The following is a 14289-nucleotide window of genomic DNA, read 5'->3' on the forward strand; positions in this document are numbered from 1 at the left end:
CCCTCGGATTCTCCCGTAACAACACTTACAGGATGACTGAACAATAAGGGTGAGGCTGCTTACTGAAAGAGATTTATTGAGCCCATTCAGAGAAACGTTTTAACTGAGCTGTTTAAGCAGATATTTATCTACCAGCCTATCTTCTGGTTTATATTATCCTTTTGCTTAGTTTTGTTTACACATCAACAGTGATGCAGCTTATTTTAGATACACATATGCTGAATATAATACAACACATTTATTGTATTCTTTTTACTGCCTTTGCATTCGCTTCAGGGGTTTCTTGTTTTTCTTGTTCCTCATCCTGATGCGTTTTGATGCCTACCTCGGCAGCAGCTGTTCCGGGCACACCTGAGGAAGCAGCAGACTCCAGATGAACCCGGGCGACGGACAGTTTGGGTCTCGGCTCCATCTTTCCGTAACATGTCCTTCAATTTACAGCTTCGGAAGCAGAATTTAGCGCTGACCGTCTGCGTGGTTTTCCTTGTTAGTCTCACTCTTTCGCTGCTACAGAGGGCAACCAGGTGAGTTACCTGGGTTCTTTGGGAAAGTGGGCTGGGAACGGCATAGTTTTGAGTGCTTTTTTGAAATGTCAAACAGTATCAGAGATAGCCAGGCCGCCTGAGACATCCACTGAGGCAAGCACCCCCATACACACACACACACACACACACACACACACACGTTGTAGAGTGTTATAAGAAAACAAACTGCTTTTTTCCCCTTATGGAGTACCCAAGAGCCCGTATAGAGTCCTTATGTAGGTTCCCTATCGGTAGGAGAACACAACAGAGGCCAACCAGAGAATACTGAGAAGTAAAGCAGCTAGTAAGCCTGATCTTTATTAAGCTGTTGCAACAGGGTACTCACCCTCCCCCCATGCAGGAGGGAGGAGGAACCCAGAACATTGGTGTGCAAGCTCTTATATAGACTTTTGAAATTGCCACCCTCTAGTTCAAGGCCAGGGACGCAGGTGGCGCTGTGGGTTAAAGCCTCAGCGCCTAGGACTTGCCGATTGAAAGGTCGGCGGTTCGAATCCCTGCGGTGGGGTGCGCTCCCGCTGCTCGGTCCCAGCACCTGCCAACCTAGCAGTTCGAAAGCACCTCCGGGTGCAAGTAGATAAATAGGGACCGCTTACCAGCGGGAAGGTAAACGGCGTTTCCGTGTGCGGCTCTGGCTCGCCAGAGCAGCGATGTCACGCTGGCCACGTGACCCGGAAGTGCCTCCGGACAGCGCTGGCCCCTGGCCTCTTAAGTGAGATGGGCGCACAACCCCAGAGTCTGTCAAGACTGGCCCCTACGGGCAGGGGTACCTTTACCTTTACCTTTTTAGTTCAAGGCCACCCCGCAATCATACATCACTGAAAGGGTGGTCTACAGCAGAAAACCTGTCTGCCAGGATACCTGATAATGGTCACTGGTTGCTTTTACCTGGGCATCCTGGCCATTCTTTTGTGATAGTAAATACTTAGTTCCTAAATCTCTTACGCATATTGATAGTGTGCTCAGTTTAACAGATACTTGCCAGACTGTATTTATAGGGAGGTGTAACAAGAGGAAAACCTGTAGACAATCAGCTCTGAGAGCCTTCTTAAAAAACTTGGGTTGTTTTAACAAGGGGAAGTGCAAATGCGCTTCAGCAGAGTCTGTAGCAACCACGAGCTCTGAAATTAATCCCAGCGCTGTGTGTGGTTCTTTCCCCCCACAGAGAGAAGACTATATTAGGACAATTATCAAAGTGCCGGGAATTGAATCGGTTATTTGAAGTAAGGGAATTCTCTCAGAGGTGAGTCTTTCTGTTTGGACTGGCAGGCCTCACTTTTGGGCAGAGAGAGGCAGCAAATCTTTAGTTGTGTCTGGCGCGTCAACTTGAGGCGCGCCAACTCAAGGGGGTCAAAGGTGTCGGTTTGCATTTCTTAGTACAGAAAGTATTGATCAGATGCGTAGAGATCTTTCCTATTCTGCTTTCCTATTCTGGAAGCTTCTCTGTGTGAAAGGTTCATGATGTTTCAGTTATTCCTTCAGAGAAGCTGGCTTAAACTGGTTCTCTTATCTATTACTATAATAGTAAGGCCAGAAAGAGCCTGGCTTTCACTTTCTCTTTCTACCTCTTTTCCCTCTGGTGTGGTCTTCTGTACATAGTATGCTTAGTGGTAAGGTTTAGACTTACCGTAAGTTGTTGTAAGTTTAAGTTAAGTCTGCTGCAACTGGATTTCTTATGGACAGGGCCAATCCTGAATGTATTGGATTTGTGACCATTATGCTCATTTGCCTTCAGTAGCAGGAAAGCTCTGCTGGGTGAAATAAAATTTGGGGGGAATTCTGCAATGTGTTTTTACTCTGCTAACTATACGTCGGAGTTCTGCTCTGGACCATTTTGAGTAGAATTCCACAACAAAAGGCATCTCAGCACCCTCTATATTTGCTTGAGACGTCACACCTCGGGCCTCCACAATCTTGGGGGCAACCTGGTGCCTCTATGTTGTTAGATCTGTTATTGCCAAATTTCTTTACTTCCCTGAAGAAGTATGACTATGACTTCCAGCCCCTGGAAAACTTGTGGAGGAGGGAAACAAAGAAGAAGGGCCTCAGAAGATGATCTCAGGGTCCGGTTAAGTTCATATGGAAAGAGGGATGAACTCTGAAACTAGTTGTTGGTAATATCTCTCTCTCTCTCTCTCTCTCTCTCTCTCTCTCTCTCTCTCTCTTGCTGGCAGTGCTCAGTTCAGCAAGACAGCCAGCGATGAGAAGCGGGTTCGTGTTGTCAAAATGTGGAAGCTTCCTCAAAAAGATAAGGGCATTCTGGAGCATGTGCTACTCACTCAGGAGTGCCCTTGGGAACCCAATCCTGCAGCAATGGCCCAATACAGGTAAAGCCATCCACTCACCTGCTTGGAGAGACACCTGGAAAGACAGACAGCAATGGCTGTATATGCTGTTGTTAGACCCTCCAGCCGGAAGCCTGGCTGTTGCATTCTGCATTAGCAGCAGCTCCCCGACCAACCCCACGTAGCCCCACATGGAACATGTTACAGTAATCCAGTCTCAAAGGTTACCAGTGTTCTAGAGAGAGGTTTGGGAGAGAGATCCTTACTCTCTCGTAGCAGAGTTAGGCACAATGGTGATTGCTCCAAGCACATTCAAACTTGGTTAGATTTTTCACCTGCCCCTCCCATCCTTTGAACAAGCATTCTGCATGAAAATACTTAGGCTAGAATAAATCACATAGTTTACTCCCAGCATTTCTAGAAGCTACATTAAACGAGTCTCCTATCTGTTGGTGATAAAACAAAGATGAAATAGGTTCCAAAAGACTTTAAAAGAAAAGTACTTTGTTTCCGCACAAAAGGTCTCGTGCAATCTTTGGGTTAGCAAAGGTGCAGGCTGTAAAATCTCCTTTTTGGGGAGATTCAGTTCAGTTGGGTTGTTGTTGTTGTTTGCTGTTGGGGGCCTTAGCCACACGGCTCCTTCTTTGCTTGTTCCAGAAAGCATGAAGAGAAAAGGGAAGAATGGGAGGGAAGAAACAAAAGGCTGCAGGGAGCCTGCTAAACTCTACCCCCACTGGCTACCTGAGCTCAGGTTAACTCCTTCATGCACGGAAGTGTGAGTCAGTAACAGTATATTACAACAAGTGCCTAGACTACTGTAGACAAGCTATCTTCCTGTCCAAGAATGGACAAAGCTGGTAATAATAACAACAACAATTTTATTATTTATACCCCACCCATCTGGCTGGGTTTCCCCAGCCACTCTGGGTGGCTCCCAACATCATAATAATAATAATAATAATAATAATAATAATAATAAAGCGATAAAACATCAAACATTAAAAACTTCCCTAAACAGGGCTGCCTTCAGATGTCTTCTAAAAGTCAGGTAGTTGTTTATTTCCTTGACATCTGGTGGGAGGGCGTTCCACAGGGCGGGCACCACTACCAAGAAGCCCTCTGCCTGCTTTCCTGTAACCTCACTTCTCACACTGAGGGAACCGCCAGAAGGCCCTTAGAGCTGGACCTCAGTGTCTGGGCAGAACAATGGGGGTGTAGATGCTCCTTCAGGTATACTGAGCCGAGTCCATTTCACACTTTAAAGCTCAGCACCAGCACTTTGAGTTGTGCTTGGAAACACACTGGGAGCCACTGTAGGTCTTTCAAGACCGGTGTTATGTGGTCTCGGTGGCCACTCCCAGTCACCAATTTAGCTGCCACATTCTGGATTAGTTGTAGTTTGCGGTCACCACGTAGAGCGCATTAAAGAAATCCAGGGGGGAGATAACCAGAGTATGTACCACTCTGGCAAGACAGTCCGCGGGCAGGTAGGGTCTCAGCCTGCGTACCAGATGGAGCTGGTTGTCAGCTGCCTTGGACACAGAATTGATCTGCACCTCCATGGACAGCTGGTAAAAGTGGTGCACCTAGTTGCTGAGGTCACTTAACATAAAACTATCAGAAGAGATCAGGCCAAAGACTCATCTAATCCAGGTCCCTGTTCTCAGAGTGGCCAACCTGTGGGAAGCCTGCAAACAGAATCTGAGTGCAACAACACCCTCATCCTCTTGAGATTCTCAGTAACTAGTGTTCAGAGGACTCCAGGGATGGAGTCGGACTAAAGATCTTCAGAAGGAAGGCAACACCATCCTGAGCATGCATAGAGTCCATAAATGATCTCCCCTTGATGAGGCTTAGAGTGACTTCATCTCTTTGTATGGAGCAACCCCCTGCCCCACCTGCCACAAAGGGCTTAGGGGGAGCATAAGTTATTTCCTTCGCAGAGTCACCCTAATCCACCTCTCCTCCCATTTGCAGGGCGGAACTGGGCCAATGTTGCAATGCTTCCTTCTCAATAGTCTTGACCAAGGAAAACACGCCGTTGGGATCAAGCATCACATTTGACGGAATGAAAGGAAAGGCGTTTCCGGCGAGCGCTAAGCTGGTGGACCTGCTGCCGGAGGTGTGGGGGGGGGGATATTTGGGGTGGGGGAAAAGAGCCACAACCCAGAGCACATCCTGGTACCGAAAGTTCAGTCCTTGGCCTCTCTCGTTTAAACTGGGCAGAGGAACCTTTCGCTCACAGGTCTCCCCTGGCCTGCCAGGCCTCCCCTCGCGGTCCACACCAGCCTGCCCTATATACCTGATGCCACCTATGAACCCTGTTTTTGTGGGATCATTTTTGGTTAATACATCGTGGGGGTGAGCGAAGGATTCTTGCAGTGATGCACTCAACCACCTGCTCATTAGACTCCAGCCAGATAAGGTGGGGTATAAATAAAATATAATAATAATTGAGGCTGCATTTTAATGTTGTATTTTTAATCTTGTTTTATAAGTTGTCTTTCAATCAACTTGCTTTTATTATTGGTTGTTAGCTGCCCTGAGCCTGGTCTTGGCTGGGGAGGGCGGGGTATAAATAAAATTTATTATTATTATTATTATTATTATTATTATTATTAATCCTTTTCCATCCTGACTTATTAAAGCTAGCCAGGGTGGGGTTACTAAAGGAGTCAAACGTGTGGTCAACACATCCTTGCATGAGGGAATGGCACCCGTCACCCAGTCAGATGAGCGGTGTACAAATAATAAAACTATTATTATTATATTATTATTATTAAGGCCGTGGTGAATCTGTTCCACAAAAAGCTCACCCTAGACCCAATGGAGGTTAACACCCATGAACCAGTTGCCAATATACCTTTCTTGGTAAAGTTGGTTGTGGAGCTGGTATCCCAGGAAGATTGGGGTTACCTAGACAAATTTGTCCAACTTCCGGGAGTGAGTCACGTGACCTGTGCCTCACTCTCACCCTGAAAAAGTCCTTTTTTTGGTGGGGGGGGTGGCGTTTGCACCCAAAATGGCTGCTGCAATCTTGTGTGAAAAAACGGGCTGTCCATTTTTCCCCCGGGGGCATTTGGCAGGTATGCTACAATCTGGGTTTAGACCTGGTTTTGGAACGGAGCCTTTAGTGTCATCAACCTAGTCCTGTGGAACTCTCTGCCACAAGAGAATCACCAAGTGAATTATGTGTCAACTGGAAACTTTTCTGTTCTGCTAGGCCTAAGCAGGAAATTCAGAGTGCATCCATAATGGTTTGTGGAGGTTTTCTTTTAGTTTTTAACTTTTTATGACATTATTGTTTGGCTTTATGCTTTTATATTGTTGTAAAACACTGTCATATATTTTTATGACACAGTGTTCTATCAATATTTTTATGCATGAAAATGATTTCCCACTCCAGAGTTAAAGGGTAACAGAATCCTGGTGATCTAAGCCAATATTTCTTTTGTATGTTTTTATTAAGATTATTTCTCTTCTGCACTCTCAAAAAACTAGAGGTCACCCTTCCCAGACTCCCAGTATAGGCACTGTGCTGTAGTGGGCAATGGTGGGATTCTACGAAACAGCAGCTGTGGTCAGGAAATAGACCGGGCAGATCTAGTAATCAGGTAACTTATTTCTTCTTCCTTTTCGAGGGAAACTGGTGGCACTGCAAACAGGTGGGAATCACAAATAATATGGGGTCCTTTTACAGTGTTTATTCCCAGGTGGCCTTGTTTTTTTTTTTTTTACTCAGAAGTAAAACCCCTACTTCTCCTTGCAACTAGCCTTTTAACTGGCAGTTTCCCAATTATTTTAAAAGAGCATTTGAGCTGAGTGGTAAAATTCATGCTTTGCATATGGAATGTCCCAGGTTCAGCCCCTGCTATTTTCAGTTTTAAAGCATAGCTGTCAACCGTCCCTTATTTGGCGGGAAAGTCCCTTATCTCAGCGCCGTGTCCCGCTGCTGTCCCTTATTGATGATGTCCCTTAAATTTCCCGGGTTTCAAAGGAAGCAGCTCCTTTCCCTCCCTCCCTCCCTGCCGGCGAGGGAGGAGTGAGGCTCCAACTTATGTTGCTTGGCTGCGTTGCTCACCCAATAAGGAGTCTAAGAACGACTGGGGGGTGGAGCTTGCATGCCTTGTGCCGACCAAATCGGCCGCGTTGCCTGGGGATTCACCTTTGCTCAGCGCTTCCCAGCGGAGAAGTGATGGTGGTTTCCCTTGCTGCATCCCCTTTGCCGGGTTGCTGCGCTGTGGGAACTACCGCTTGAGGCTTTGTTTGGCTGCTGGCTGGGCTTTCTGCCTTTGGCTCGGAGGGGCTCAGAAGTTGAACATACCTTTGCTTGGAAAATCCCTTATTTTGGCTGCTGATCCCTTATTTTCGAGGCTGCTGTTCCCTTATTTTCAAATCTGTAACTTGACAGCTATGTTTTAAAGGCAATGGGAAAGATCCACCCATGCCTGAGATTGTGGAAAGCTGCTGCCAGTCTGAGTATACATTATTGAGCTAGATAGACAGGTGGTTGGCCCTGGTTTAAGGGGGCTCCCTATGTTTTTAATATTGGAAGCAGCCTAATGCTGAGCCCATGTATGTAGCCCAGTGTCATCAACACTGACCGGCAGCACACCTCCAAGGTCTTGGGCAGAATTCTGCTCCTTGAATCTTCTTGTTCCTCTTCACTTGCGGTCTTTGCATTCCTAAATTCACCGTTCATTAGTTAGTAATGTCTCTTGCAGGAGCTAAACCTTTCATTATTGGCTTCTTCTTACCCGCCAGAACAATTGCTCATTTAAATACACTTAAAAAGTAGACAACAAAGGAGCAATTGGCTGCAAGAGGAAAGCTCCGAGTCAGAGAGAGAGAGAGAGAAAGAGAGAGAGAAACGTACTTCATAGAACAGAACTGCCAGTTTAGCAGCTGATTTAGGAATGCTGCAGTCAGTGAACAGGAAGCAACTAAATACAAAGGTAGAAGCCCCATTAAAAGAGGGAAGCTATTAAAGAAACGGTAGATTGGGAAAGCATCAATATTACTGTGTGAGTCCACACTGGACGGCCTGAAACTGCTTTTGGGTTTTAAGAAAAGGGAAAAAAGATATATAATGAAATAAAAAGGATGTTTAAAATAACGTTCGTAAAACCCCCCAGAAGATTTTCTCTTGGGAATTATAGGGACAGAACTACCTAAAATGTGTAGAAACTTATTCATGTATGTGAGTACAGCGGCAAGAATGTTACTTGCCCAAAAATGGAAAGAAGAAGAAGCCCCAGCAAAGGAAGAATGGATACAAAAACTTATAGAATATGCAGAAATGGTGAAACTTACCGGAAATATAAGAAATCAAACTTTTATAAAAGAATGGAAGTGGTTTATTGAAAATTTACAGATAAATTGTAAACAGATAAAAACATTGGTAAACTGATAAAAACATTGTACTAACCTGCAGTTTCATAAGAGTATATATTTAAAGAAGATGAGTAAATGAACAAACTGAGTTAATTTGAATATGCAGAAGGTATTTAAAAAACAATTCAGGAACCACAGAAAGTCGGGGAAGGAAGTCAAGTTTTGAAATGTCAAAATGATTGTAAAATCAGTGAAATGTATAAATTTGAAAGGTATAAATAAAAATTTTAAAAAAGGAAAAAAAGAAACCTTCACAAATCAGGCCTGAAAAATAGATGCAGGGATAGCATGCAGAGCCCTGGAATGTGATGTGTTGGCAGTTAAGTTGCCTGGATTCTCCATGAAGCCTGTCTGAATGAGAGATCCCAAACGGTTGCACGAGAGCTGATTCTGTTTTACCACTTTCTCCCTCCAATCCAGGTTCAACCTGCCTCCCATGAATTTCTCTGAAGACGTGGGAACCAAGTCAGACCTGGTGACTTTAAACCCCAGCATCCTTAATGAAAAGTAAGGGAAAGATCTGAGAATGCGCTTGCTGTGTCATAATTTAAGCCATGGGTAGGCAAACGAAGGCCCGGGGGCCGAATCTGGCCCAATAACCTTCTAAATCCGGCCCGCGGACGGTCCGGGAATCAGCGTGTTTTTACATGAGTAGAATGTGTCCTTTTATTTAAAATGCATCTCTGGGTTATTCATGGGCAATAGGAATTCTTTCATTCCCCCCCCCCAAAAAAAATATTGTCCGGCCCCCCACAAGATCTGAGGGACAGTGGACCAGCCCCCTGAGTGAAAAAGTTTGCTGATCTCTGATTTAAGCAATTGTAGGAAGCAGTAATGAAACTGCACCCAGCGGCCTGTGCCTTCTAATCTGCATGCAGCAGGTCCTGGGTTCAGTCCCTGGCGTCTCCAGGTAGGGCTGGCAGGGGCTCCTCCCTAATATCCTGGAGAGCCCCTGCCAGTCAGTGCAGGCACTTCTAAGCTAGAGAGGTCAATGGTTTGACTCGGTGCTCCGGTGTATTTAAGATTTGTTGTATAAATCAGGATCTGATTTCTTTACGCAGGTCCTGTAAGGCAGAGTTGTTCCGCCTGGCCTTTGGCTTGGAGCCAATTTGTTGTTTTTTTTATATATAAATAATTTTTATTATTTTCCAACACAAATATACAATTCTGTCAAATTTTCACAAATTTGGTTATTTTTAGACTTCCTTCGGCTTCTCTGACAGTCACCCATAATTACTTCTCAGTTTACGCATTCCTCTGTTTATATTGCCATTAAACTTCCCTCCCACTCCTATTTCTTTTTAACAATATATCTCTGTTTTCACAGTGCTTCTTGAAATCCCACCAGTGTTGTTTGCACATCACATGTTCTTTTCAGATATTCAACAAATTTCCCCCAGTCCTCGATGAACTTTTGGTCTTGAAGATATCTAATTTTCCCAGTTAATCTGTCCAATTCTGCATAGTCAGTCAGCTTCAGTCTCTATTCTTCTATTGTTGGTATTTCCTCTTGTTTCCATTTCTGGGCCAGTAGGATTCTTGCTGCTGTGGCTGCATATTGAAAATTAGTCTTCTAATTTCATTCCCTGTAATTCCTAAAAGAAAGGTCTCTGGTTTCTTTACAAATGTATATTTTAACATCTTTTTCATTTCGTTATAGATCATCTCCCAAAAGCCCTTCACTTTCTTACATTCCCACCACATATGATAAAATTGGCTTGGAACCAATTTGATTCCCTCCCTCTCTTTCTTTTTTCTTCTCCTCCTGCGAGGAGGCTACATTTTAATATTTTAATGTTTCAATATTTTAATGTTGTATTTTAATTTTGTTTTTAAGTTGTAATCATTCAACTTGGTTTTTTTACAGCTTGTAAGCCACTCTGAGCCCGGCCTTGGCTGGGGAGGGCAGGGTATAAATAAATAAAAATTATTATTATTATTATTATTATTATTATTATTATTCTCTGTGTAGGTGTATGAAAACAGGCATGCGGGTGGCGCTGTGGGTTAAACCACTGAGCCTCTTGGGCTTGCTGATCAGAAGGTCGGCAGTTTGAATCCCTGTGATGGGGTGAGCTCCCATTCCTCGGTCCCTGCTCCTGCCAACCTAGCAGTTCGAAAGCACGTCAAAGTGCAAGTAGATCAATAGGTACTGCTCCAGCGGGAAGGTAAACGGCGTTTCCATGCGCTGCTCTGGTTCACCAGAAGCGGCTTAGTCATGCTGGCCACATGACCTGGAAGCTGTACTACGGCTCCTTTGGCCAATAAAGCGAGATGAGCGCCGCAACCCCAGAGTCGGCCACGACTGGACCTAATGGTCAGCAGTCCCTTTACCTTTTAGGTGTATGAAAACATGTTTTATCTTGTGTAAACATTTCAAATACTTCATGAAACCCAAAGAATAATTATGGCCATGCCCACACACCACACATGAAAAACACACCGCTCCCCACAAGGGATCCTGGGAGCTGTAGTTTGCTAAGGGTGCTAGGAATTGTAGTCCCAGCAAAGGAAGAATGGATACAGAAACTTATGGAATATTCAGAAATGGCAAAACTTATCGGAAGAATAAGAAATCAAGATAACAAATCTTTTAGAAAAATATGGATATGGCGTCTTGCATATTTACAGATAAACTATAAACAGATAAAAACATTGGCAGGATCATTGTAATAGCCTGCAGTTTGATAAGTGTACAGTGGTACCTCGGGTTAAGTACTTAATTCGTTCCAGTGGTCTGTACTTAACCTGAAACTGTTCTTAACCTGAAGCACCACTTTAGCTAATGGGGCCTCCTGCTGCTGCCGCGCTGCCGGAGCACGATTTCTGTTCTCATCCTGAAGCAAAGTTCTTAACCTGAAGCACTATTTCTGGGTTAGCGGAGTCTGTAACCTGAAGCGTATGTAACCTGAGGTACCACTGTACATATTTAAAGAAGACGAATAAATGAACAAATTGAGTTAATTTGGATATGCAGAAGACATTAAAAATAAATTCAAGGAACCGCAGGAAGAGTGGGAAGGAAGTCAAGTTTTGAAATGCCAAAATGATTGTACAATTAGTGAAATGTATAAACTTGAAAAGTATGAATGAATGAATGAATGAATGAATGAATGAATGGTGCTGGGAATTCTGATGCATGAGAGATAAACTACAGTTAGAGGATTACCGGTATTTGTGAGAGGCTGTATGCTTTAGATGTGCCTTAGGGTAGATCAACCCCATATCTTCAAAGCACATCAAGTGCACATTTAAAGCCCATGACTTCTCCCAAAGAACCCTGGGAACTGCAGTATCCTTCTCACACAGCTACAGTTCACAGTTGTTGTTGTTGTTTAGTCGTGTCCGACTCTGTGACCCCATGGACCAGAGCACGCCAGGCACTCCTGTCTTCCACTGCCTCCCGCAGTTTGGTCAAACTCATGCTGGTAGCTTCGAGAACACTGTCCAAACATCTCGTCCTCTGTCGTCCCCTTCTCCTTGTGCCCTCCATCCCAACATCAGGGTCTTTTCCAGGGAGTCTTCTCTTCTCATGTGGTGGCCAAAGTATTGGAGCCTCAGCTTCAGGATCTGTCCTTCCAGTGAGCACTCAGGGCTGATTTCCTTAAGAATGGATAGGTTTGATCTTCTTGCAGTTCACAGTACCCATCACAAACTACCTCAGGATTCTTTAAATGTTTGGTGCGGCTGCCCCCACAGCTCCAATCCGTGTTGCAGTCCAGGAGGTACTGATGAGATCAGTCAGCTTAGAAATTGCAGATAGGATGAAAATTTCTCCTCCAGGCTTAGAAGAACGTGGCTTGATCGTTTTGTTCCTTCCCCATCTCCTGCAGATTCCGAAAACTGTCAGACCGCCGGAAGCCTTTCGCCGATTCCCTGCGCCTTTATGGAGACGCTTTCTTCCTCATTCCTGCCTTCTCCTTTGTGGGACACACCGATGTCAGCTACCGTGCCCTGTATACCATGGAGGACTTTGGCTTGGCTCAGAGAGCTCTCTTCCTGAACCCCCATTACCTGGCCCCGCTGGGTAGCTACTGGAAGTCGAGGGGCTTAGGGCCCAAACGCCTCTCTTCCGGCTTCATGTTCACCAGTATGGCTCTGGAGTTGTGCGAACGCATCACTCTCTACGGATTCTGGCCTTTCCAACACGACCTGGAGAACCAGCCCATTCCCCACCATTACTACGACAACAGGCTGCCCAAGCAGGGGGTTCACGAGATGCCAAGCGAGTTTTCCCGATATCTAGACATGTACGCCCAGGGGGTGCTGCGCTTACGGCTTGGCAAGTGTCCGTGAGAGGGGAGCTTCCGCCTGAATGGGCAAGGGGGTGATCGGGTGTCTCCTGAGCCGTGGAAGAACGGGCGGCACAAATAATGGCACCAGGTTGCAATGCTCGGCGAAGCCGGAAGGCAGCAGTGCAGACAGCCCAAAGGAGTGTTTTGTCGATGCAATCAAAGGACGCTCATTCAAATTGGAAGACCTTTCCCACCCCCCTGGATGTCTTAAGAGACACGAGTGAAATTCCTCTAAGAACAGGAGGCTCGTCTGTGTCCCAGGATTGGTAGACTGAGGGATAGGGTGTGGTTAGAGTGTGGCACTGATAATGCCAAGGTCATAGGTTTGATTCCCCTATGGGACACCTGCCTGCTCCTGCATTGTTGAGGTTTGTGGCATATCAGGCATCCCCAACCTGCAGCCCTCCATATGTTTTGGCCTACAACTCCCATGATCCCTAGCGAACAGGACCAGTGATCAGGGATGATGGGAATTGTAGTCCAAAACATCTGGAGGGCCGAAGGTTGGGGATGCCTGTGCTAGATGGTCCTTGAGGTCCCTTCCAACTCTACAATTCTACGACGTGTGCTTCTTTGTGTTAGTGTTCATGTTGTTTTTGTAAGCCGCTCTCTTGTTATTATTATTTTTTTTAAGAGAAAGATTTTACCGAAGTAAATCAAACCAATAGAAATAACAGAAGATAGCGGACTTTGCAGAACTGGCAATGCTGACAGGAAAAATCCGAAACCGGCAAGATCAAGCATTCCAAAAGGACTGGAGTAAATTTATCCAATATCTGAAAGATTGTAAGCAATTGACATCACTGTGTTGTTATTTAGTCGTTTAGTCATGTCCGACTCTTTTTGACCCCATGGACCAGAGCACGCCAGGGACTCCTGTCTTCCACTGCCTCCCGCAGTTTGGTCAGACTCATGTTTGTAGTTTGACATCACTAGCAGGGTCGTTTGAAGACTTGTAATGAGAAATTCTCTACCTTTCTATATTTATTTAAATTTTGAGTTATTTTTGTTACGTACTGAAGTTCTCACCCTGGGCCAGCAGGGGGATACTTTAGGTAGTTTTCACTCAGGTCCACATCAGTTATTTTAGGCGGGAAACCCTGGGTTGTTGTTGCTACAATGTTGACAGCTGGCTGCCTATAAAAGCAGGCCGGCTGAGCTGTTTGCTGTTCAGTTTCATAGCAGCTTCAAAATAAAGAGCTGCTTTGGAGAAATCGCTGTGTTGTCTGCCATGTCTACCCACTATTTAACAATTTTCTAATGTGTGTAATTAGAATTGGAAAACGTACAAAATGCAATGATATAAAGGCTAATTTTGAAAGCCATGAGGCAGGAGGGAAATAAGTTGACAGGCTCTAAAGAGCTAGGGATGTAAAGTGGAGTGTTATGGTGTGAATGTATATTATAAAATGGAATGTGTGTGTGTGTGTGTAAACACCTGAAAAAAAAGAGAAATAACAGAAATACAAAAAAGTGGCCAACCCAGCTCAGAATTGCAGGTGTCTTGACTTTTGAGACCCTTGGGAACCCTCCTACCTCTGATTTGTGCCTTTTAAAATTGTTGTTTTTGCTGCCGTAAACACACTGAGGGACCCAGCCTTATTCTGCTTCTTAACGTTTCACTGAATATAAATCCAAAAGGGCTAGTTCTCAAGTAGAAACCCGTCTTGTAATTGTGATTCTGCCTCACCTCCCAACCCATGCCTGACTTTCATCCTTGCCCTACCCTCGGACAGGAGAAAGGAAGGTGGTTTCTTGCCACGGCCTGACGTC

General features: G+C 45.0%; 2 protein-coding genes and 1 long non-coding RNA gene across 3 annotated transcripts in view; 2 read left to right on the top strand and 1 right to left on the bottom strand.

Moving 5' to 3' along the window:
• The window catches only part of ARHGEF15 (Rho guanine nucleotide exchange factor 15), a 289598-nt gene that overhangs the window by 134585 nt on the left and 140724 nt on the right, over positions 1-14289 (top strand). The window lies entirely within an intron of this gene.
• Positions 1-14289, bottom strand: part of LOC310829135 — a 175909-nt gene that overhangs the window by 15258 nt on the left and 146362 nt on the right. The gene's annotated exons all lie outside the window — the stretch shown is intronic.
• On the top strand, positions 303-12592 carry LOC310828895 (alpha-N-acetylneuraminide alpha-2,8-sialyltransferase-like). Its single transcript, XM_083706907.1, is given in 8 exon segments — positions 303-341; positions 343-524; positions 1708-1785; positions 2717-2869; positions 4805-4949; positions 6329-6441; positions 8642-8728; positions 12055-12592. Coding segments are annotated over 8 exon segments (1245 nt in total). The 5' UTR covers positions 303-317; the 3' UTR covers positions 12518-12592.

The sequence above is a fragment of the Podarcis gaigeae genome (assembly GCF_964106915.1).
Source record: "Podarcis gaigeae genome assembly, chromosome: 13".
Classification (NCBI taxonomy): domain Eukaryota; kingdom Metazoa; phylum Chordata; class Lepidosauria; order Squamata; family Lacertidae; genus Podarcis; species Podarcis gaigeae.